We start from the raw sequence: 25,137 nt of genomic DNA on the forward strand, positions 1-25,137 counted from the left end.
TTGTGTGTGCGTGCGTGTGCGTGCGTGTGTGTGTGTGTGTATTGGGGGGGGGGCTGTGATGGATCTGCACACAGCACCGTGCGCATGTCACTTTTGGGCCTCGTTCGGTGCGCGTGACATGCCGAGAAGCAACACTGAATAGAAATGAGTCTGTTAACGCAATAAATGTCTTTCCACTGCGGTGGTGTTATAACAATTTTCCGAGTAAATCTGCGTTTCACCGAACTTTCGATTTTGTAGTTCACTTGCAATAAAAATCCCCTGAGCATCCTGCCAGTGATTTTCAAATGCCTCAAAACTCTGGCGTTTGTTTTAACTTGCCCGTAAGACCAGGTGGGTGGAGGTTGTTCCATCGTTTCAAACAGCGCACCTAAGTGCCTCTGACTGATTTCCCTCTGATACCTTTTTTTTTCTTTTAAATGAATACGGATTACACGTTTCAAAGAAAACCTAATCATGAATGACATCAGTTTAAGGTGTTTTTTCTTTGCTGTCAGGTCCACTTGTAGAGGAGGAAGCCATCAATGACGACACTGGTAACACATTTTACTAAGTGGGCAGGAACTGTTGCAAAGGTGAGCAAGATGAAGTAAACAGACAGTGACTGCACCTTGCTTTACAGTGGCGTTATTAAAAAGTTGGTAGGAAGCAGCAGGCTTCATACTCAAAGGAACTTGCCTATTACAGTTACATTACCTGTTCAAATCGATGTGAGATAATCTGGCACCTTAAATTATCTCATATTGCTGAATTATCTACAGTAACAGTGCCGCACACATGCGCTTCAGATAAAAGGAGATGATATAGTTCAACTTCCGGGAAAATGGGAGTTTGCTGTGTGGTATAGGCGCCACAACCTGTGGGTAATTAAAATAAATAAATAAAATAAAAGTTGGATGTTTTGTTATGTTGGTGCCTTTTTACTTCTCCACGGTGACGTTGTCGGTTAGCGCAACCATTTTGGTATTTATTCTAATTAGTGTGCTTCGCTGACCAATGACAGCACTCCTCAGATAATCCTCAGCCAATCCGTACACGACGCTGTGACTCACCAAATAAGGAGAGACAGCACCAAATAAGGAAACATTGTATCTCTTTATAAGGAGGGAAGTAGTTCCTCGGCTGAGGTATTACTCCGCTGTCGCTTTTGCTTTCTTAAATTTTGAGGTTTATGTTCGTTTGTGACACGCGGAAAGAGAAATACTGTAACATTATCTGAGAGAAACTTCGACTTGTGTGCGAGCAAATCGACACTAGAGTTATTTTCGGTTCACATGGCGGACTAGGTGACGTGGCGCAGCAATATGGAGGTCGCTCTTCGCGCTTTCCTTTTTGAGAAAGTGCTCAGAGTTTTGGAAATAGAGGAGGAGGGTGAAGCAAACTGAGCCGGGGTTGAAGGGTCTTGGGGGCAGCATCACTTTCGAAAGTTTGTCTCGGTAATTTCCTGGAGTCTCTGAACCATCATTTGGTCGGGTTTGTTTACATATCCTGGCCCGGACGTGTATGCGTTTTATCAGTCATTTACGAGGCAACCGAATCCAGCTTTCTTGGCTGGTGTTTAAAAAACTCGCTCCAGTAAATATATAATGTTACCGAGCCAGGTTGGATCGGCACCACCTGGAAACGGCTCGGGTTCAGGCAGGGGTACCACAGGACACGGCTCGGGGTTGGTCGGCAGCGGGATTCGTCCCGTTCTTGTCAGATCAGGGCAAGCTCTACCCGGGGTCAGCGAGAGTACCGGTGCTGCAGGGCGACAGGGGGACAGAGATACCATTGGGATGCTGGGAGCTAATGGTCCAGGGGGTCCGAGAGGTGCGAGGCCGGGGAACGGGACCGGTGTAAACCCTCTTCAGACTTCCGTTCAAAGCAGCATGGTGGGCTTAAGTCCAGGAGTAATGTTGCCTCACGGAACCCGCTTCGATCCGGACCGGGAGAGTGCGCCTCTGTGCAGCGGCTCAGATAACGACTCGGACTCCGGAGATGATGACGAACCCGTGGGTTCGCTTGGGGACAGCAGGAGAGGGGTGAAGCGGGAGAGAGGGGAGATGGAGGCTGCGGTGTCGGGGCAGGAGGTAGGAGTATCTCCCGGAGGTTACAGCATGGTGCCCGGAGGGGTCGCCGGGGCAAAGCCGGGCAAGAAGACACGTGGACGCGTAAAGATAAAGATGGAATTTATTGACAACAAGCTGAGACGGTACACCACTTTCAGTAAGAGGAAGACGGGCATAATGAAGAAGGTGAGTCAGGTGATGCGTCTGGATCCCATCCAGCTGCGCCAGCGTTTGATTTGAGAGTCTCTTTTAGCTGTTGATTGGCCTGGAAGTACAGCGGTGTCACACTGTAGGGTGCTTTGCAGTCATTCATGGAAGTGCACTTGTTAATAACCTTTTTAAAAAAAAATCACAACACCCTGGGACAGTGTGCATCTGTTATTACAATAACCACAAGAAAGACTTTGGGTTGGGGTTTTTCTTTTTTTTCATGTGAGCCTACATGCTGCTGACCTGATGTCAGTCTTGTGTCAGTGTATTTCTTATGAAAGACAAAGCCATTGTGGTCCAGAAGTGACTCAGTGGATGTGAGGAAGTCAGAACATTCATGACAGCCACTGGGCTTTAAATAGAATAGAGCAAATGACAGGTCTATTTATGACACCCCCAATCCCAACTATCACACACAGAAACGTATAAACTGATTCATGCATGCATACCCGCACACACCTTCACAAACATCCTTGCAACTATTAGATGTAGTTCTCATCACAAGTCACAGCCTGTTCACTCCGTCACTGCTTACAGGCGGCAGCCATGTGGCAGTAAGCAGCAGTCGGCCTGTATGTGCCAACAGCTAACTAAACCCCAGGGAAACAGACCAAAGAACGGTCAAAGAACACTGAGACAGAAGCGAGAAGCCTGGGTTGTGTGGTGGTGGGGTGCTGTCTGTCTGTGCATGCATTATGGTGCTGTACATTACACAGACGTCTAAGTCTCACTGATGACTTGTCCTGGTTTCCAGTTTTGTCAGTTGACTCTTGCTCATAAGCAGGCGACATTAAAGATGACAAACCTTGCTTCTCAGTCATAACTGCTCTCATTACTGTCTCCTTAAAGCAACATTTCTGAGGAAATTCACAGCTCACCCACATGATTTGATGCCACAATAAAACACCACCGTTTGGTATAGAGTCACGGAGAGTGGATTACTTGAGCTGGGGTCAGCTGTTGACCACAACACCAGCAGTTATTGTGATGTGGACTCGACCACTTTTCATCATGACTTTAAATAAACACTTGTAAGAGGTGCTTTATTGGAGTCCAGGAGTTTTTTTTTCCCCCCTCTTTCCTTTAACTTGTCCCTGTGTTTCTTCGGCTGCACCATGCGCTCTGCTGTGTTTCTCTCTTTTTATGTATCCCAGACTGTTGTCGTGGAAACTGAGGTGTCTTTATGTAGGCTCTTGGCAACATGAACACTATTTGACACAGTGTGGGGATGGTTTTCTTTTCTTTTTTTTCTTTTTCTTTTTTCTTATTTTTTGAAAAGGTTGCCCACACTATGCCAGCCATCACAGAAAATGACAGGTGGGTGGAGTGGGAAGATTCATAGATTGGTCTAGGATGAGCCCACTTTCATTTTGAAGGATGCAGTTAGTGTAGCACAGGCCTGTTTGTTCTCTTCTTATGTGTGCCTCAGCTTGCAGCCTTGTAAACACACACTGTTAAATAATTACGTCAGTTTGAGGTTCAGGGTTACTCAATTAGTACTAATATGTGGCATATATGATATGACTTTCTATAGTGGGGAAAAGCAGCACAAGTGGTATGAAGAACATTATGTGTGACTCAGCTCAGGTGCAGTGCTGTGGAATGGCCTCGGCTAAATGGAGTGCGTCCATATATTCATTATGCTATTACTTACACCTAAAGTTTTTCCTGCTTTGATGAGTTTAATGAAAGAATGATTTGTCATTTAATTGAAATATTACATTTTTTAAAAAATGCTTTTGTGCCTTTGAGTAATGACTTCATGAATTTCTTCACAAATAAAATTGTAACCATTAGAGAAATCATAACTTGTCAGCGTCACACACATTATTTGCTCCAAACCATCAACGTCTTCTAGACAGAATTCCTGCAAGACTGCTCAAGGAAGGATAAACCTATTTATTTATCAGCTATGTACCACAGGCCGTCAGGTAGTTAAACCGTTACTTAGAAAGCCACCACTTGACTCGGCGTCCTTAGCAAATTGCAAGCCAATCTCCAAACTTCCTTTTATCTGCAGAGAAGTGGTTTATTTAAAAAGTTTCAGTCAGGTTTCAGAGCTCATCACAGTACAGAAACCACTTTAGTGAAGGTTACGAATGATCTTCTTATGGCCTCTGGCAGTGGACTCATCTCTGTGCTTGTCCTCCAGGACCTCAGTACAGAGTTTGATGCTGTTGATCATAACATTTTATTACAGCGATTAGAGCACGCTGTAGGTATTAAAGGTACTGCGCTGCAGTGGTTTGAATAATTTCTATCTAATAGACTCCAGTTTGTTCATGTAAATGGAGAGTCCTCTTCACATAGTAAGTTTAATTATGGAGTTCCACAGGGGTCCGTGCTAGGACCAATTCTGTTTACGTTATACACGCTTCCCTTAGGCACTATCATTAGAAGGTGTAGCATACATTTTCACTGCTATGCAGATGACACCCAGCTTTATCTACCCATGAAGCCAGATAACACACACCAATTAGTTAAACTGCAGAAATCTTTTAAAGACTCTAATTTTTTATGCTTCTAAATTCAGATAAAACTGAGGTTATTGTACTCTGCCCTAAAAATCTTAGTAACACAGTTTCTACCCAGATGCTTTCTCTGGATGGCATTACCGCCCCTCAAAAGCCTTCAGTTGATCCAAAATGCTGCAGTGAGAGTACTGATAGGAACTAGAAAGAGAGCCTATTTCTCCTATATTGGTTTCTCTTCATTGGGTCCCTGTTAAATCCAGAATTGAATTCAAATCTTTCTCCTCACATACAAGCTCTTGAATAATCAGGCCCCATCTTATCTCGGTGACCTTATAAATGGTAAATGGCCTGCATTTGTATAGCGCTTTTCTAGTCCCTAAGGACCCCAAAGCGCTTCACACTACATTCAGTCATTCACCCATTCACACGCACATTCACACACTGGCGATGGCAAGCTACATTATAGTACCGTATCACCCCATTGGAGCACTTTCCTCTCAGACTGCAGGTTTACTTGTGGTTCTTAGATTCTTGTGGTTCTTAGACTGGGAGGCAGAGCCTTCAGCTTTCAGCCCCCTCTTCTGTGTAACCAGCTTCCAGTTTGGATTCAGGAGACAGACACTGTCTCTAGTTTTAAGATTAGGCTTTAAACTTTGATACCTTTTTGATAAAGCATATAGTTAGGGTTGGATCAGGTGACCCTGAATCCTCCCTTAGTAGTTACACTGTGATAGTTCTAGGCTGCTGGGGGATTTCCAGCACCTTTTTCACTCACTGTGTCTTTAAATACCTCTCTGCATTTAATTATTTGTTATTAATCTCCGGCTCTCTTCTACAGCATGTGTTTTTCCCGTTTTCATTCACTCACCCACAGCTGGTTGTGGCAGATGGCCGCCCCTCCCTCAGCCTGGTTTTACTGGAGGTTTCTTCCTGTTAAAAGGGAGTTTTTCCTTCCCACTGTCGCCAAAGCGCTTGCTCATAGGGGATTCATATGATTTTTGGGATTTTTTTGTTTTCTGTTATTAATGGGTCTCTACCTTAAAATACTGTTGTTGCAATTTGGTGCTATATAAATAAAATTGAGTAAAGAATACATTTTTCTGCTTCTTTTTCTTATAACTTTGGTGATTTTATGAGACTTTTAAGGCACAGTGTTAGGTTTCAGGAACTTTCTATTAGTATTTTATTTATTTCTTGACATAGAAGGTGAAGGACTGCAAACTACTGTGTATCTAGCAGTTATTCATTTTTCCTCAGGAATACATTGACATACGATTGCATTTAGTCTTGGCTGAATGGCTGATATTCATCTGTTGTGTTAAATATTTTAGTGTTTTGGGGTTTTTTTTAATGGTAGCGTGAAATACAAAAAAGGAGAGGCATTGGCTTTGGCCAAATTGGAACTTCAGTATGGGTCAGTCCTAGATTTTTCAGCTACACGATGAATAATTTAGTCTACTAAAGTTTAGAGGATTAAAGGATGGCTGCCAATTTCACAGAGCACTGCTTCTTATCTTCAAGTAGCATATTTGGTCTGAAAATAAAATAAAACATTTAGTAACACAATCATCAAATCCTTCTCAGAATATCTCTGAAAAGTTAGAACAAATATTATTTTCAGCACTTGAGATAGCTGTTGTACATAAACTGACTGCCCACTGTATTAGGTACACTTATTCAATTACTCTTAAAACCCAGATGTCTAATCGGCCAATCACATGGCAGCAGATGCAGAAGACCCAACTGGTGCCACCTTATCTGCTAAGAACATGAAACCGAGCCTTCACTAAAATCAGACAAATTTCGCTTGGTCTGATGAGTCTTGAGTTCTTCTGCAACATGCAAATAGATCGGAATATGGTGCAAACACCATAGTGTGGGCGATCAAGTACCAACTGTTAAACATCAATTAAACAGCATAGTCTACTTGACCATGTCCATCTCCTTATGACTGCTGTGTAACCATCTTCTCTAGGCTGCTTCCAGCAGGATGATGCATCATGTCACAAAGCTCAGATCATCTTACTGATTTCTTGAACACGATAAGTTCACTGTACTCAAACGGTCTCCACAGTCACTAGATCTCAGTCCAATAGAGCACTTTGGGATGTGGGGGAATGGGAGATTGACATCATGGGACAGTTCCACAAAGATGGTTCTGAAGGCAGAAGGGTTCAACCTAGTATTTGCAAGTTGTACCTGACTAGTATATGTAAGTTAAGCCAGCGTCCCCAACCCCCGGGCCGGTCCGTGAGTCTTTTGGTACCGGGCCGCAGGAGTGGAGGCTTGGGTGTGAAATATATGGTTTTCAGGGGTTTTGTCGGTTTATATCTTAATTTTTCTCTTTAGCGTTTTTATCGTTAACTCTGTTTCCCTGGGTCTTTCCCCTTGTGTTATGAATAAATCTTCTGTTTTTTGGTACCGGTACTGGTTTTATTTTGTTGTATTTGTCCGCGACACCTTAAAGGCCGGTCCGTGAAAATATTGTCGGACATAAACCGGTCCGTGGCGCAAAAACGGTTGGGGACCGCTGAGTTAAGCGATTGATCCTTACTGTGCCCATCTTTGTAAAATTGCTGAATGCGCCTTTGCATGAGAAGGGAAGGCCAACCAAGACTTTCAAGGGATTTAAACCCACAGCTGACTTCTCCTAAGACTAAGTTTGGGACTTGCATTAAGAAGACATACCCTGAAAACCCTTTTTTGGGTGGGAGTGGGTTAAAACTACATTTACTTTCAGTTGTTTGTGGATGGGTCTTTTCTTTTCTTTTTTTTTTTCCCCTCAGTTATTTGATAAATAGACCTGGCTGGCATATTTTGTGGCATAAGAACCAATTACAGTCAGAGGAACACCACCGCCACCAGCAGCACCACCACACACACGCCCTGCAGTCATAAATATTTATGTGAAAATCAGCAGAGCAAGGAAACTTATTAAAGCACTATGTAGCTTGTGTTGCCACATAGCACTCTCAACTTGATAAATTATTCCTTTTCTGTCATGGATGTTGGCCAAACATCGAGCTCTGTTGTTAGGGACCCCTCCTCTGCAGGCAGCACTAAGTCGGAGTCGAATCGTTCAGGTTAAAGAAGTGCAGCGTGCCGGCGAGCCGCTGCAGTTGCAGCTGGTCATCATTAGCCTTTATGTTCTCTGTCGTCATGTTACTGCACAAAGCCGATTATGTGGTCAGATAGTGAAGACAGGACAGATACGGTCCATAATGAGCACACTATGGTGGAGTAGACTCGGACAGCGACATGGGTTTTATAACTGCTCAATAAAACGCTTTAATTTGAATGTGATTCATGTCCTCCCCCTCCCCCTTTTTGCTGCGTCTGACAGTGTGTTCCGCTCCACCTTGCAACGGCACATCTGTCAGCTCGGCTCTGGGTACGCTGTGCTTGCCAAGGCGATGGTAACGGCACTGTGCCTTCGCAGCACCAGGAGCATCCTCCAGATAACTGATGACTCATGTAGATAAAGGCTTTCTCAGGAGTTCACACCGAGTGCAGCATCAGGGTGCACTCGGTCGTGTGTGTGCGTTGGATGGAGCTGAATCTCGGTGTGCTTCTCCCTTCGCTCTGGGGAGCTTTAATGCGAGTGTCTGCAAGCTGTGCGATGAATGACGAGCCGGCGGAGTGCGACGGAGACCTCGTGTTTTGCAGGCAGCCACCTCTGAGTGTTTAAAATATTCCTCCTGTCAAGACTCAGTTACTACTATTCCCCCTGTCTATCAAGCTTGCGCTTTCCTGCAATCAGTCTCTCGACTATATCACACTCTCTATTCTGGGAAGCCTTATCTTGTGTTATTTTAGTTTCATTTGTGCTATACATCAGAGTCCACCAAAGAAGTATTTATAGATTCTAGTGTTCTCTTGGCTGTTTTCCCACAGATTCATTCCCTCCTCCATTTTTAGGGTTAATTTGCACATGATGTGAAGGTAATCCAAGCCCTAATTTGGCGAACTAGCTCTTTTTTTTTTTTTTTTTTTTGATGTTTGGATTTCTAGCTCGACTCTTGGCCCGTTCTCTCGGTCGGTTAATCACATCTTCTTCTCACTTTCTCAGGCCTATGAACTCTCCACCCTGACGGGAACCCAGGTTCTGCTACTTGTGGCCAGCGAAACGGGTCACGTGTACACTTTTGCTACTCGCAAACTCCAGCCCATGATCACCAGTGAAACGGGCAAAGCCTTGATCCAGACATGCCTCAACTCGCCAGACTCTCCGCCGCGCTCCGACCCGTCCACAGATCAGCGCATGAGCGCCACCGGGTTTGAGGAGACTGACCTCACCTACCAGGTGTCGGAGTCGGAGAGCATGGGCGACACAAAGGTGAGTATCATAAAGTGAAAGCGGTTGCAGGCCGGTCCTCCAGCTGGCCAAGACAAAAAATACAAACATTTAATAAATAATAAGACTCGCTGTCTCGTTTCAAAAGAGCAAAGGTCAACTATTAATAATTTGCGCTCACTCCTGTATCTGTATCCACAGCTCATCTCTCCTGCGTTCAGGTACTAAAGTCATTGTGACTCACTGTCTGTTCTCTAATAGAGACATGGATTTCAGTGCAAATTAAAGAAAAACCCCAAAACCCCTCAAAAAGCACAGTAGAGTCGCTAATGGATATAATGGGAAATCTCTCCAGAAAAGGCCAGCGCACAAGGAGAACAAATAAATCAAACCCACAAGCAGCTGTGGAAAATAATCTTTGTCCTATTGTAAACACAGTTTTGAACTTTTGCCCGTTAACATGTGAGGCTTCTGGTTTGGGCTCGCGGTTTGGTTCTGGGCACCAAATCGTTTTTTCAGTGAAACCAAGAAGTCTTCAGTAGTCCTTCAAAGCATTCGTGCAGAAGGGAAAGCCGGATAAGACGTGCAGAATTTATCCCCGCTCCACCAAAAAGAGAGCAGTCTTCACTTTTACCTTTTTGACCCCTCATCCAGGAAAACCTCGTAACACTCGTGAAGATAAATCACTGCAGGCCTGGGCTGTGTTTGGACGAGAAACACGCGGTCTGCTATATGGAGGCTTTTGCTGTTTACGTTTGATTTTTGGGACAGAGACGTCTGATATTCACTTTGAGTTGTTTAACAGAACGTGTGAGTCTTAAAATATTTGGATGTTGCGCATTTTCACAACTTGCGTCATTGTAGAAATGATAAATAATAATACAACAGGTAACCTTTCACTTAATTTCTCCCAATTATTATTTTAAGTTTGAATGAAAAAGTTTGTTTTCTGTGTCATTGAACTTTAAAACATCTAAGGGTTTGAAGCGTTGAATTGATCGGTGGCTGTTGTCAGCTTTGTGCAATCACGTGCTGGATTCCCTCCACTGTTTACCCAGCTTAAGTATTCCCCTTTGAAGACGCACACTTCCATACTGTTTGCCCGCATGCTGTTTTCACAAGGCGCTAACTAACACATGCCATACATCGTCAGGGATGGGAGATCAACCTTTGCATGTTAAGCCACTCTCATGCCCGCTCTGCTCATTGATAAAAATTAGTTCTGCCTCTGTTGCCATATATGGTATGGTTTCCCTGCCTGCACTCTTGGCTGAGGCCCCTCACATTCCTTATAAGCTGCAGCTGTCTTTGGAGTCCTGTGATTCACCCCCCCCAACACACACACACACACACACACACACACCCTCCTCCACCACCAGCACCACCACCTCCTCTCATTTTAGTGATATGGAGGGCAGGGAGTGGGGGGGTAGGGGGTGGGTTCTGGAAGTAGATATGAGCGGGTGTATTGGAAACATTTTTCGTCCCATTTCATGTGACAGCTATTTGGGTGACTGGCTGTGATACTGTGACCTCTGAGCGTCCACCCCCACCCACCACCCCCAACTGCAGTTTTGAGTGTGGGAGGCTAGCGTGAGACCTCGTGAACCCCTGTGTACAGTGGGACGCAGCAGAAATCGTCAGTGGGCGAGATTTCGTCAGGCGGTTAGGACAGGACAAGCAGGTGGATCTGATCCCTCGAATGCGAGGGATCGTTTTATGTGTGTGCTTGCAGCGTGAACTTCTGCCGAGTCTGGACGCTGTTCATCAGGAATAGTATGTCATGAATACACTCCACTGTAGTCTAAACAATCCGGGTTTTGCAAAGATTGGTGGGGGAGCGGATAACCTTTTGAAGAAGCAAAAAGGAAAAGCTTAGATGATTGAAGTAGATGTAATTTGGTGCCTTTAGCATCGCTCATAAAATCAAATGACAAAATAAACTGATAGGGCTTAAAAGAAACAGTGTAATAGCTAGTTCACTGATTGTCTTTCAATACCACTCTCGAGGCAAGCACACAGCGGCTTAGTTTAGATTAGCGAAAAGCCTGGAAAACAAAGGAAATGGCTAGCGTAGCTCTGTCTCTACTGGAGAAAAGGAAGATTTTATGCCTGAAAGTATTCCTTGGATTGGAAAAGCTCAAGTCTCCCTAGTTTTGGAGCAAGTATCGTCTTTTAGAGTACAAGCCTTTATTTCTGATTTATTTGTACGTGTGAACTCTTTCATGGCATGCATTTTTGATTTCTCTTTGCTGTTTGGGCTGATTGGGACCTGATGAATGTAAAAACAAAGAATTACCTGATTTTTTTTTTTTTTTTTTATTTTTTTACCTGATTTTTGTTTGAGAAAAATGAAATCCACATATGAGGACATTCGCTTTAAATTTTGAAAAACAGTGGCAGTATAACGTCCGTGTAAGTGGATATAAGGCCCTTGTAGAACAAAACTTTGTATTTTGGGTTAGACAACCCAAAATGTGACGTCCACATATGTGGACACCAGGTCCTAGGAAGTTAAAGGAGAAATGATTTGGTCTGTAGTACATTTGAGTGGCATGGTAGTGGAGCATTTAACACTGATGGGTCACAAGCAGGTAAGCAGGTTCTCGGTTTGAACCCCAGCTTTGGAGTCTGCATGTTCTTCCTGTATCTGTGTTCACCTCATCCCAGAGTCCAAAGACATGCATACTGGGTGTAATTGGTGGCTCTAAATTGACCGTGGATGTGAGGCAGATACACAGAATAAAGATTAAGTGTGACTTGTAGCTTAAAACACTTTGAGTGGTCAGCAGGAAAAGTTCAATTCAATTGTCTTTATTTATATAACACCAAATCGCAACAGCAGACATCTCAGTGCGCTTTACATTGTAAGGTAAAGGCCTTACAACGACACAGAGAAAACACCAATGATCAAAGATGCCGCACTTTGGGAGGGTGAGAAGGAAGAACTAGCTTTTAACAGGAAGAAACCTCCAGCAGAACCAGGCTCAGGGAGGTCCATCCATCAATTGCTATGTAGATGTAAGCATGTTGCACATTTCACAAAGTAAAACCAGTTCTGGTAACGTTGCGATGCTGGGTAAAATATAAAGACTGTGGTAGTGGGATCTTATCCATTTGATTTCCTATGCAAGAAAGCAAATGAGTCTATTCACCAAGCTGTGCACTGATAGATTGTTATTAAGCTATAACCTGAAAAAGCCACACGTCACTGTTAAACATAAAACATCACGAGTAAATTGGCATGATGGGGGGGGAGTTCTTCATTTCAAATAGTTGTTTATGAAATGATGGACAGCTCCTTTCTGCCTCGCAGCGCAGTGTCTTCTTTCCATCTGACTGGACCGATCCGTCACTAGCTGGGCTGTCATGTGTCTTTGCCTCTGATTTCTTCTTTGTGGTAAAACACAGCAGCTGCTGTGGAAATGTTCTCACATTTTTCCCCTAGATATTGGTCGAAATTAGTCGGCACAGACTTCTTTCCTGAAGCGTCGCTTTGGCTCTACGTTCAGCAGTCTTCCAGTGCAGGATCAGTTCATTCCCCCTAAGAGTGCTTTTATTCGAGCCGAAAGGAGTCCTGAGACGATAAGACATTAAGATTAGTGTGCGACTCACTGTGGAAAATCCTCGCTTTTTTGTTGTTATTGCTCTGTCAGCACACATAAAAGCAGCAGTAACTTCAAGACGGTCCTCTCAGGACTTTTGAAAGGAATTGTGGGAGAGTGATGTGTGACGTAGAGTCTGAGTGAGGCATGTTAAGAGGAAAAGGTGGAATACATAAGAAATGAAACCACATCAGAGGGCAGATTTGTTGCTTTTTGCGCATTTCTTGCATTTTTTTTTGGAGATAGTTTATGAGTAATACTACGTCCCTACAGTGCAGATGTTTGTTTCTTATGCTTTTTGGGTTATTTTTGGAAGGGGATAGCAAATCCCACAACTTATGCTTACTTAGATGATCTATCTTGGCATCGAATTCTCAGTATCAGAGTCGGCTCTGGTTTTCCCCCTCCTCCCACCCGCACTGTTTCCTTCTCCTTTTCTCCCGTACTTCATCCCTCACTCCCCCCTCCCTCCTCTTTGGTTTTGGTTGCTGGTGTCACTGCTGTTGTGCTCCTTGTGAAGTTTATTTGTTGCTGCGCTCATTATCACAGTTCACTTTGCCACGCAACACTGACCAGAAAACGTCCAGAGTGAGCTCACTTGTCCTGACTGAGCGGCGGCGTGTTTGTTTTCCCCGGCAGCCCCGAGCTCTGGAGAAGAACAGATCTGACAGCTTATAATCGCACATCTGTAAACATGTATGAAGCACGTCGATCGCGCTGGAGGTGGTGGAAAGCAACGTTGCAACAAAAGCCATGTCATCCACCCCCCGCCTCGCAATCCCGTCCTCCACCTCCCCCTTAAGTTTGCAGCAAGCAACTGGACAGGTCAGCCGCCATTGGCTGCACCTCCTCCACTTGGGCTGCCTTGCCTTTTTTAGCAGTCCCAAATGGAGCTGCAAATTCCATGTTGCTGGCAGGGTGACAGACTGGGAGATGGGAGCCAGCAAATGGGAGATTAGACGAGGGCCAGCCACCATTAAACTGCACAATGGGCTCTCCAACCAACACTGGACTAGCCTGCCAGTTGTCACCTTCAATTTGGAATGATTAATCCCACATGAATAGAGAATCATTTGTGTCCTTCCCTTTTTAATTACTCTCTCATTTCCTCCGCCTTTAAAACGGCTCCTTGTTTGGTGCCCTGCGAATTTTGGGAAGCTTTTATTTTAATTTTTTTTCCTCATGTACACAAACCTTGAGGATGCAGAAAATTTAAGAGAAATGAAAGAGCTACAAGAACATATTCTTGATGTGCGAACGTTTTTTTTTTTTTTTCTCTCTCATATTTTGTGTGATCTGTTCTTCTTCTTTTTTTTTTATTATCTCATCTCATATGTTCACCGTGCATAGAGGAGGGCCAGGATGTGTAATACTTGAGATCCCCCCATCGCTGGGGAAAAAGATGTTCCTGTCTTGTAAAATAGATTGCATAGCAAACTAAGGGCTGCGCAGTCTGACTCCCAAAGATTCATTTCTTACTGGAGAGGGCTCAGCCCTCCACTGCACAACTATAAATTTTGCCTTCATGTGCTGCGTTGGGGTACCTCATTATACTAAGCTGGATGTTTTACAAGGTCGTGCTTTGGTTAGGTTTAGTTTAGTTTTTAGTGTTCTGAGCCATAGTGAGGCTGATTTGAAAACCACAAATAAAAGGGTCGACTGTAGTCAACTTTTATTTAGATGAGCAGTTTACATCCAGGTTGGTGTGGCTGCTGCTACTGATGGATGTTAGTGGTTTGAGGCTGCGGCTGGCCACCTCCTAAATACACCAAGGTTCGTCCCCGACTCCTCCAGTCTGCATGTCAAAGAGTCCTTGTGGGGTGTGTTGGGAAAGATAGTTTAGCATAGAGTGAAGAGTATGGATGTGCTTGTTAATGAATGAGCAGTTTGAGACCTCTATTAGTGCCCTTTCTATTAAAATTTACCCATAGTTATGCTGAGACTTAAAACATAAAGCCTTAAACACTTACCATTTGAAGTAATATTCATTGTAAATGTAAACATTAATTAGCTATCAGTCACCGTTTTGGGCAAGTCACAGTTGTAAAAGCACTTTTTTTTTTTTTTTTTTTTTTTTTTTTTCCTTGTGGTATTTCTTCCAAAACTAACAGATCATACCTTGATGTAGCTTTCTCTCCCTATGAAAGTCACAGTCGGGATTGACCACCAGTGAGAATTTTGTTGGATAAGAACAAATAGTTGAAGGTACAGTCTTGGTACCTTTTTATTTTCACCGTTACCCTTTGAACTCATGCAGATGTTGCAGCCATGACTGTGAGTGTTTTCTCAACTCGCATACAGCGATTGTAATGATTTAAGATTTCGGTAATTGTGTATATGTGGTAGGATGTAAGTGGGCAGGAAAAAGTACCTGCTGAGATTTCCATCCACTCAGTAATCTGAACCAAGGCGGCCGCTTAATATCGTCTGCAGTCAACACAATATAAAAGTATAACAATAACTTACTGACTAGTTAATTCGGAGCCAATATTAAGTGTTATCTGCTAAACAGACTGTTGGTGTGTTATGGTAAAAAGGGGTGGAGTTCATGCTTATTAATATGCTGTATCATTTTGTAACCGTGTACTGAGATAGGAGGAGATGAACGAGGCTTAAGCAGGAAATGACAGAGCTGAAGCGTTGGCTACATCACAAGAATGATCCTCTGCTCTCGCTTCTGTTCTGAAAGAATGCATTACACCACCGTGGCCTATGTTTACTATGCACCGCCGTGACTGTGAAATGAAAGCCAGCACCGTTTATAGACGGGCCAGTTGAACAGGAGACACACGGAGATGGTCAAACAAACCAGTAGGTCAGAGCAAACTTGGCTATGTAGGTCACAGAGATAGTGGGGTTACAGCTGGACTGTTTGACTAGCACAAAGGCTAATTGCTCTATTTGACCCTCTGAATGCCAAACCCCTGCTCCCTATTGGATCTCAGGAGGGACAGGAAGCAGAAGACACACGTTTAAAAAAAAAAAGAAAAACTGAGCCGTTCTTCAGAGCGGCATATCTGTCTGCTTCAGAGTCGTGTTTTGCGACCTGAACGGTGAGAGCTGCTTGGTGTCAGATGGCAGCCGTCTTTACACGTGGCCTCCTGCTGCCTCTGCGGGCCGGAAAGGGTTAATTCCCCCTCAGAGGTGCTCAGGTTTCCCGCCAGCTGTCTGTGCCCTCAGCTGTTTGTACTCTGCCCCTGTCCTGTCCCAAACCTCACACACAGGTCTGACTCTGCTCAGTCTGCCCCCCCCCACACACACACACACACACTTTCTACTGCTACTGTAGCTAAAACCCTACAGTTACACTTCAAGCTCTTTCATGAAATACTTTATATCTCCATTTTTACTTGTGGTCTCATTGCTTTTTTCCCTCTGTGCCATCAGTGATACCTGTGGCCCGTGCACCAGTGCAGACCCGGTTACCCCCCTTTGTCTAGTTTAGTTTAGTTTCATTGTAAAGCCTGCTGGGAGAAGGAAGGTGCGGTGACAGCTGTGCCTCACTCTGTCAGCAATCACTCGCTGATGAATGACAGTTATAGTATAGCAAATGGGCGACGGGCTGTTGTTGTGTGACTTTATTTCGTTTTCCTTTTTGGTTGAAAGGGCAGAACAGCGCTGCGAGGCCCTCCCCCCTCTGACTTTCCAGCTGCTGTTTAACTAAAGAGGTAAAGGACCTTGAACTGTCACAGCCCCTCAGCAGAGCCTGGAGTTGAGTGGACCAGCTAACTAAGAGCAGTGCAAAGTTTTGCACTTGTAGATTCTTGTAAGTGGAGCAGCTTTTCTCAGACTTGTCTATCTGTAACCCCACAGTTAAAGAGAGTGAAGTCTGGAAGACTCTGCGTTAACTGCGACACTTAGAGGAGTTTATAGGCTTTAAAAAAAAAAAAAGCCTTTGTTTAATGATTAGTCGGAGCCATGCTAAAAGACTGTTGTAAATATTACTATTTGATTAGACTGCAGTGTGGCGTAAGACAGCAAGCTTGTCCTTACAGTAGCTCCATTTATGTGTTTGCATGGCTAGTGTGTGGTTGGAAGGGCTTATCAGTAGCATGCTGGTTTCTCCACCTCTCACCCACGTTATCAGTTACATATAAAAGCCAATAGGACTGAGAGAAGAAGGCTTCGCCTACTTCTATATGATTTTCCTCTTATCAATAGCAGGTGCACACTTACTCTTTTTTTGGAATTTCAACCCTATAAGATGCAGTACGCTTGCTTCACTTGCTTCCTCATAGTAAGCCGGTGTGATGTTGCAGGCAGATGTGTTTTCCAGACATTATACATTTATTATTCACTCACTCTGCATCTTTGAAGGATCCAGCCACATAACCGATCACCTAAATATGCTCTAACGTGAGGTGGAATTATTTTTTTTTTTTTTTTTTCCAGCTTGTAACATCAAATATTTTAATCGTTTATCACCAGGAAGTTGGCTGGCCTCAAACTGCTGACAGTATAAATGACATTGGGGGGGGGAAGGGGGCAAGTTCCAGAGTTCATAGGCAGCTGACAAATAGTGCAGCAAGTTAATGGTAATTGTATTATATCCATGTAATATTTCATTGTGTATGCAGCTGAAAAAAGCAGACGGGGTGATATATGATGACTGCTTCTAACCAGACTAAAGGGAGCTGATGTTGGCCACATCAGGGTTAGCTTTTGAAATTAAAAATCCTTTTTTATTTTTATTTTTAAATCCTCTGTGGAAATGTTAAGAGTCCGAGGATCCCTGTTGGATGTGGATGCAGCTCTCTTTGATTGAATCCAATCACCTGGACTCAAGCCCTCAAAGAACACTGAACCCACATAGACGTGCCAACTATTAAATGCCTTCTAATGTGTAGGCTTACTCCCATTGTGCTATTAGAGATCATTAGTATCATGTGAATAAGAGCTTGTGCGAGTGTGTAGAAACGGGCACGGTGGGTTTCGATGTACTTTATAGTCTCGGCCTAACGCCTACTCTGCTCTTATCATGCAGCCCACTCGCCAACACATCCTGCTCGGCGGTTCAATGGATGTTCGCATTAGCTCTTTGGTGCGATGCTACATCTCACCTCCTTTCATCTCAAGTTTGCCTCATCTGCCTTATTTCTGTGCCTTTTTCAAAAAGGTATTATTTTATTTTTGCAAAGCCGTCGTGTTACGCGGTCAGTTAGTTGTCATAGAAACTCAACAAAATTAAAAAGCGGAGGCAGATCAGGTAGGGCTGGATGTTAATTGCAGGAGAAACGGCTGCAGATGATAAATGGCTGATGCCGAGTAGTCAGGTGTTGCACAAAAGAGGATGCACAGTCATGTTCCTCGCTCTCACTGTTATGATTTTAATAGGTTTTTGTTTTTTTTTTCCTCTCTCGGGGGTTATGGAGTTGCATTTTAATGGGGTTTCAAATGTTTTTCCAATTAGTCTGAAGTTGCCATCCATAATAAAATCCCTGCGTTCGGAGCTGACTTGAGAATCCATCTCGCTGCTCTTTGCAAGGCTCGGTGTCGTCGTGCAGAGAAATGCTTCCCTGTGCTGCTTACTGTTTTACATATGGATGCAATTAGAAGAGTCCCAGGCTGTTTCTTTAGCTTGTTTATGCCATTTGCCCTGTGATTGTTAAAACCTGCTTTGGTTTATGTCAGCCATCCATTGGTCCCTGAAATGCTCCGAGAATTAAAGGCTTCTCCCTTCAAGCGTCCTCGTGCTCAGCTGCCCGTGGAGGAAAAGCCCCATTAATTGTGTTGTTTTAGGTGTGCAGTTGTTGGCGTTTCTGGAGCTGGAAATGCTAGCCTCAAAAACGCCACCTTGAACAGTTACTCATTTAAGCTGAAGTTTTTAATTCGAGGCTTTATTAAGTCCTAAATTTCCAGTTCGGAACATGTTTTCAGAATTTTGACACGAGCCGGGGAACGCCGAACTAAACCCTTTGGTTTCTTCCCACAGGACACCCTGAAGCCGACGTTCACAGTAGCGACCCTGCCAGGCTCGGCCAGCAGCGCCCAGTCCACAGTACCCACCACCTCCACCACCATGCAGGTGAGCAGCGGATCTTCGTTTCCCATCACCAACTACCTGGCCCCCGTCTCGGCCAACAGCAACATCAGTGCCAACGGGACCGTCCTCAAGACTGCCAGCGCCTCCACGGGGGTCATGCAGCTGCCCGGTGGCTTCACGTTCATGCCCGGTACGTTGGAGAGCAAACACCCACCCGGGCTTCTCGTCCTCATCATCCACAGCTCAGTTTTTATACTCCTAATGATTTGTTTGTTTTGACCTCATCCTTTGGAAGAGACACTCCTGCTGGCCTTCATGTTTTGTTAATGTCATCGTGCTGTCTAGCTTATTAGCTGATTAGAATGAAAATGGCACTGCGGCGTGACCTCAGCTGTCATCTCAGAGTGCTCGTGCCCCCCCTTCTCTCTCTCTCTGGGCTGTTTACATCACACAACAGCTCTTCATAGCCAACACTCGGGTTTTTACAAAGCCCCCAGTATTCAGGGGAGCCACGTCTGTTGGCGAGTGGCCCTGCCTTTGATTGTCACTTGGGGACAGGAATAATTAGGTGAGAGGGACACAATAGACCTGGCAGCGAGGGCTGATGAACAAGGGCCATAATTAGTCATGAATATTCAATGAAGGATCGGTGGCTTGCGCTGACATTATATATGAGGATGTGAGGCAGACTTTGTGGAGACAGAGTGGTCTCGACCGAGACGTGACCCTTCATTTAGGGCAGACGCTTTAAAACCCAAGGGAAGTCGGTGAGGACTTTAGGGCTGCAGGCTCCGATCTGAGGTCCCCTCCAGAGTGTCTAAATGATTTCTCCCTTAATTGTTCCTTACGCTTCCCCTTTTCAGATACGGGTCTATAGGGGCACTTCCAAGAGGATCACAGTTGCCCCTCAAGGCATTACAAATATTAAAAATTAAATAAAATATATTTAAAATGATTCCTTCTGTATAGGATGCTTTGGAATATTTATTTGCTCTGTTCACAGTTCTGAGGATTGTTAGACAGTGGGGGCAGTCTTTGCCATGTTGTCTTCTGTCACAGTAGTGTCGCTACAGCTGTGAAGCCAAACATGCCCAGCGCTCGTCAGAGTTGTATTATCTTAGCACTGACAGTAATGTCACTCACGAGATTTTGCTGTCTGTGCTCCGCCACAGCGTCTGACGGCGCAGACACACGATGGCCTAATGGGGACTATTTGTTATCTTGACTGACGTGTGAAGGACAGCCAGGCAGTGCCTCTGTCCTCCCGCCTTTTTAAAAAAATGTGTTTTTTTTTTCTTCTTTCACCATCTTACTCTGCAACCTTTACGCTCTCTCTCGCTCTCTCCCTCTCTCTCGCTCTCTCCCCCCCACACCGCACCCTCTGTTGCTTTCTCTCTCGCTCGCTCACTCGCGCCCTCTCTCCTCCTCACCACCTGTCTGGCACATAGCAGCAGCGCCAGGTGGAACAACACACCCTCCCACACTAAAGCCTCCTCAGCTGACAGCTTGAAGGGGCCTGCCCCCACCCTACTCCAGCAACTGTCTGTGGAGCATATGACCAAACGTGAGGGTGTAGCTCCAGAGTCACGTTCTAGAAATGAAATGGCTGCCATTAGTTCACTTGGATGGAGGAAGATGAGAACAAGTTGTGCAGCAGGTGGATGATTTAGGATTTACAAAAGGACAGTTTCACCTAGTTAGTGTTTACGTCACATGACCTATCACACGCCTGCAGATTCAGGTTTTACAGCTTTTTGAACACACACCTTTGAGTGCTGAAAGTAAACGCCACACAACTAGGTGACCTCTGATTTGTCGTTTACTCACGTGGCTATCTTTGAAATTTCAACTTCTGCGTTATTTTCAGTCGGTGACCTTTTATAAAAGCGTCACTTGCTAACCCAAAGCACACTGTGGAATTTTGACCTTGTAGGAATGTGTAGAAGTTTTGTGCACTTATGTGCACGCTGGTGGCACAATTCACACCATGCCATCGGTGTCAGGCTATCACGCCAACATAAGAGCATCAAGCATTGTCCAAGGAAATAACTACATTTAAAAAATCCAGTTTAAAAGACTCACAAAACACGCTTTGCAAATGAGACTCACTCACAGAAAATCATTCATTCTGTTTGTTTGGTTGCCGTCACGTTATCAGGCCGGTGTTCTAAACGTTGAAAAAACATATCGATTAAAGCCCTGGTAAATGTTAAAAAAAGAGAAAGTGTGTTTCCAGCCTAAAGTGCTGCCAAAACGTTGAGCAACTGAAGGTTGTAAACAACTAACAGTGACAGTGAACTCCATGCGAAATGAACGTATTAGCTCTTTCTCAAACTGCATTATCCTTTCATATTTAGACTTAACCTTAGAGTGTGTGTGTGTGTGTGTGTGTGTGTGTGTGTGTGTGCGCACCCCTGCAGCAGGCACTCCTCTCCCTCCTGGTACCCCCACCATTCCTCTGAGTCAGTTGCAACAGCACTCCTTGGCCCTCCAGGGGCAGCATGGTCAGGCCCTGGCCGTCACCCCACAGCCACAGCAGGGACAGCAGGCTGTCTTCCGCTTCCCTGCTGCTGTCTCCCTCACAGGTGACATGCTCTGCATGCTGCCACGACTGTGCGTGTCCTGTGCTAATCATGTCTTCATAAACCTTCTGCTGCTAGCACTGCTAACACTCCCTTTTCTGCTCTATAATCATGCACCTAATGCTTGCAGATGCTGCTTGCATGACTTCTACCTCGTCTACCATTCGCTGTCCTCACTGCTGCACCCCTCATCCCTAACACACTACTGCAGCCCTTCTGGGCCTGGGCGAGGTGTTTGATGACTTACCGTAGTAGCTTTTTGCCCGCTGTGTCTCTCCAGGCCCAGGGGTACCCCAGCAGCTCCAAGCTATCCAGGTCCATCCTAACACCCAGCCCACCTCCAACAGTGACAGCAGCCCTGAGATCTCCCACACCTCTACAAACTCCACTGGTAGGCCAACCACACAGACACTTGTGTCTTTCAGGCAGATTTACGTGTTCCAAACAGGGTTTGTAGATTTTCTTAGTGAACCAAAGTTTAACAAAAACTGCACACTGGTCCCACAACATTAAAACTACAGTGTACATAATTATTCCCATCATGATGGCGAGTGGAAATGGGATCCCTTTGTGAGTTTTTGATTGTTAATTTTTAGTAAGAAAATCCTTTAAGGTCATAATATGTTGTGTTCTTACTGTGTGCACTGTTTGTTTTTGCTCTCCTCTTGTTTGGATGAGTTGATTCCCAGAGGACGGAGTAATATTGCCACTCTACATTGCATGAGTAGGAGTTAGCAGTTGAATTTGGATAGATATGAAGTGCCATCTGCTGGCCAGTGTGCGTAAACACCACTTAACCCATTGAATGACGCTTCCCTCCCTTTCTGGCTCTTCTTGCAGCCACAGTAAGTCTCCCAGCAACCATTGTCACTTCATCAGTGCCAACGTCTGTGGCAGGTCACATGATGTACCCCAGCCCGCACACAGTGATGTACGCCTCCACGCCCACGCTGGCAGACGGCGGGTTGGCTGTGCTCAACGCCTTCTCCCAGGGGACCTCGGCAATGCAGGTGTCCCACGCACAAGCCCAAGACACAGGTGAGGCTCCGAGCACACACAGCTTCCTGAGTGGCTCATGTGGATTGCATTGTAATTAAAAAAGTGTAATCAATAAATTCTAATCAATGTGTCTTTTCCTTTTTTTTTTTTTTTCTTTCTTTCTTCACATAGGTGGTGTCCCTCAGGTGTTCCTCACAGCACCTCCAGGCACGGTGCAGATCCCTGTCTCAGCAGTGCAGCTACACCCAGTACGGCAAGATCTGCATTTTACAAGTGAAACTCTCAAATTCCCTACGCAACCAGCATGCCATGTGACCGCACTAATGCATCCTAACAGAGCACTGGCACTCAGGAGGCCACAGGCTCGATAGAGCCTTGTGGCCCTTGTTTTTTGAATGAAAGCTGGCATAGTGTCTTACTTGTTTTCTACACATGCTATAGACTCAAAACCACCTTGTCAGTGCATGGAAACCAGAACTTGAATATTTAGGAGTTTATTGATGTCATTTTATATCAAATTAATCTGTATTTTATACTATATGCAGATGGGAAAATCCCCCCACTGAACTGGAATAGGTGAAATAGTCCTTTAATTGGATCTAACGTCTCCTAATAGATAAGACCGCAGCCTACACACATAACAGAGAAAACATCAGCATCTGTTGCAGCATCACTCTGTGATAAATGGCATGCACTTTAGCGGGATCTCCATCTGCGCTGCGCGCTGTGTGATGTGATGACGTGCGACTGGCTGTCTGATGTAGTGTCTCCTGACATCGCTCTGTTGCCTTCCAGATGGTGATTGGCCAGCAGTCGAGCGGCAGCAGCAGTAACCTGACGGAGCTCCAGGTGGTGAACAGCACAGAACTCAAAGAGTGACTGACAGACGGCTGGAGCTGTTTAACACTGCAGACCCAGGGACACACACACAGAGACACACACACTGACTGACATCTCTATTTATTGATGCCTTCCTTTGTGGGTTCACATCATACTTCTGAATGTGACTTTATAATACATACACACACACATATATATATATATATATATATACACACACACACACACACACACACACACACACACACACACACACACACACACACACACACACACACACACAATCAAGGGCCTATGTGTGGCAGGCCCTTACACAGTATGTTTTGGAATATATATAATATATATATATATATATATGATGCATAGGAGATATAGCGCTAAATCCATCATCGGAACCTATTTTCTATGCCGTTTGATGGTGTTATTTTTGCGCGTGTGTGTGTGGTTTTTTCTTTATTTTGACATTATGTAATTACATGTGTACACACACACACACACACACACACACACACACACACACACACACACACACACACACACAGAGCAAAGTGCCACAGCTTCACACCAGCCAAAGAGACATTTGTTTGTCTGAATGTTCCAGTGTGAGCAGTTTGTGCACAAGCATGTGTCAGTGTGTGCGCACATATCTGAGGTTTGTAAATGGGCGGGGAGATGCTTATCGACTTAAAAAATAAAATCGATTTGGAAATGTACATATTTTTTTTTTTTTTTTTTTTTTTAATTGATGATTTGTATTTTTATCCTGGTTAATTTTGTGCAGCGGCATGTAGTTGTTTTGTTTTTTGTTTTGTTTTTTTAACGTAGTGGTTTTTGTATGTACATGAAATTGATTTGGATAAAGAAAAAGAATTATTTACATGTCAGTGTAAATTAATTTAATGTACCATCATTTGCTGGTATATACTGTCACGCTGTTGGGAGTTTTCACTACAAGATGGAGAAAGAAAGCTGGATGTTTTTTGGACGTTTTTTTTTTTTTTTCCTTTTGTGATATTTGTAGGACTGTCCTTCAGACTCCGGGTAGCTGGGTCACAAAGTACATCATCATTTTCATTTACTCTCCACATCCTTTTTTTTTTTGAGGGAGGGTGGGGCTGGGAAATTTTCCATTTGGTATTACATCAGTTTCACATGTGAGGTTTCCAAATGAAGCCGAACCTGGCACTTCCAGTGCAGAAGTTATTTAAACTATGACAATCCAGTGGAAACAAGTTTCCTTTGTCACAAATCTGTATTTTTTTTAATTATTTTTACATTTTGTGTTCACGCCTAGAGACATAAAGGAATATTTAAGTGACATTAGATAGAGATTGTTCACTTATTTTTGTAATGCCACCATATTTGAAAGACTGACTCGTCAAAGCAGAGTGCCGGTTAGCATCTGTTAACTGTAATGATGCTAATAAAGCTGCATCAAGGCACCGGGCACCAAAGTCTGGTTTTAACAAGAGCAGGTAATCTCACTGTACAGACGTTGCATTGCTCTTCAGCACACAATCACAGCACTGTTGCTCAAGTGATGACTAGAATTATTTTTCTAAGAATGAGGATCTCTTAATTTGGCAAAGTGACTTCAGGTGCTTTATGTTATACTCCCTTCAGCTAGAAGTGTAAGACCCTGTTTGACTGCAATCTCAGTATGTACCTCAACAATCATTAAGAATGAGAGTCATTAGACTGAGAGCCTTCTTTCTGCACCATAGTGCCTCTCCTCTTCCATGGCTGATTTAAAAAAAAAAAAAAAAAAAAAGTCAATGCACAGCAAAAAGGGAGCTTTACTTATTTCCAACCTCACATGACTTTGGACCTGTCATACAATCCATTGCTGTGCCCCGAGAGTGAGATTTTTCACTCATTTCTGCAGAATTAGTCGGACGACTGAGCATGGCAGGCTTGAAGCCAAAGAGAATTTGACAGAGGCTAAAGTTCCCATGCCCACTTCTGTTCAGCTATTCGCTGGCAAGCGAGGTCATTTTCACACCCGATGGTTTCTCTGCTCTATTCATGTCGTCCTACAGGGCTGTTTGCATAGGAAAATTACATGTTGCGGGCATTCAGTTCTCACATTGGAAATCTTA

At 44.3% G+C, this 25,137-nt stretch overlaps 1 protein-coding gene across 5 annotated transcripts; it reads left to right on the forward strand.

The window, feature by feature from the left end:
* Window positions 1–1,109: 1,109 nt before the first annotated feature.
* Window positions 1,110–24,809, forward strand: srfb (serum response factor b). Of its 5 annotated transcripts, XR_005696205.1 has the most exons (9): window positions 1,115–2,237; window positions 8,805–9,071; window positions 18,567–18,807; window positions 21,038–21,202; window positions 21,480–21,590; window positions 22,040–22,237; window positions 22,370–22,446; window positions 22,994–23,128; window positions 23,251–24,809. XR_005696205.1 is itself a non-coding variant. In XM_040034447.1 (8 exons), exons 1-8 carry the CDS (start codon window positions 1,587–1,589, stop codon window positions 23,075–23,077), a joined length of 1,737 nt encoding a protein of 578 aa, XP_039890381.1. In that variant the 5' UTR covers window positions 1,110–1,586; the 3' UTR covers window positions 23,078–23,243. The 5 variants fall into 5 exon arrangements, 4 of the variants coding, with proteins under 4 accessions (XP_039890381.1, XP_039890380.1, XP_039890379.1 ...); XM_040034447.1 differs by lacking the exon at window positions 23,251–24,809 and having other exon boundaries at window positions 1,110–2,237; window positions 22,097–22,237; window positions 22,994–23,243; XM_040034446.1 differs by lacking the exon at window positions 23,251–24,809 and having other exon boundaries at window positions 1,112–2,237; window positions 22,370–22,471; window positions 22,994–23,243.
* Window positions 24,810–25,137: the final 328 nt, after the last annotated feature.

The sequence above is a fragment of the Simochromis diagramma genome, unplaced genomic scaffold (assembly GCF_900408965.1).
Source record: "Simochromis diagramma unplaced genomic scaffold, fSimDia1.1 OVJJ01000481.1, whole genome shotgun sequence".
Classification (NCBI taxonomy): domain Eukaryota; kingdom Metazoa; phylum Chordata; class Actinopteri; order Cichliformes; family Cichlidae; genus Simochromis; species Simochromis diagramma.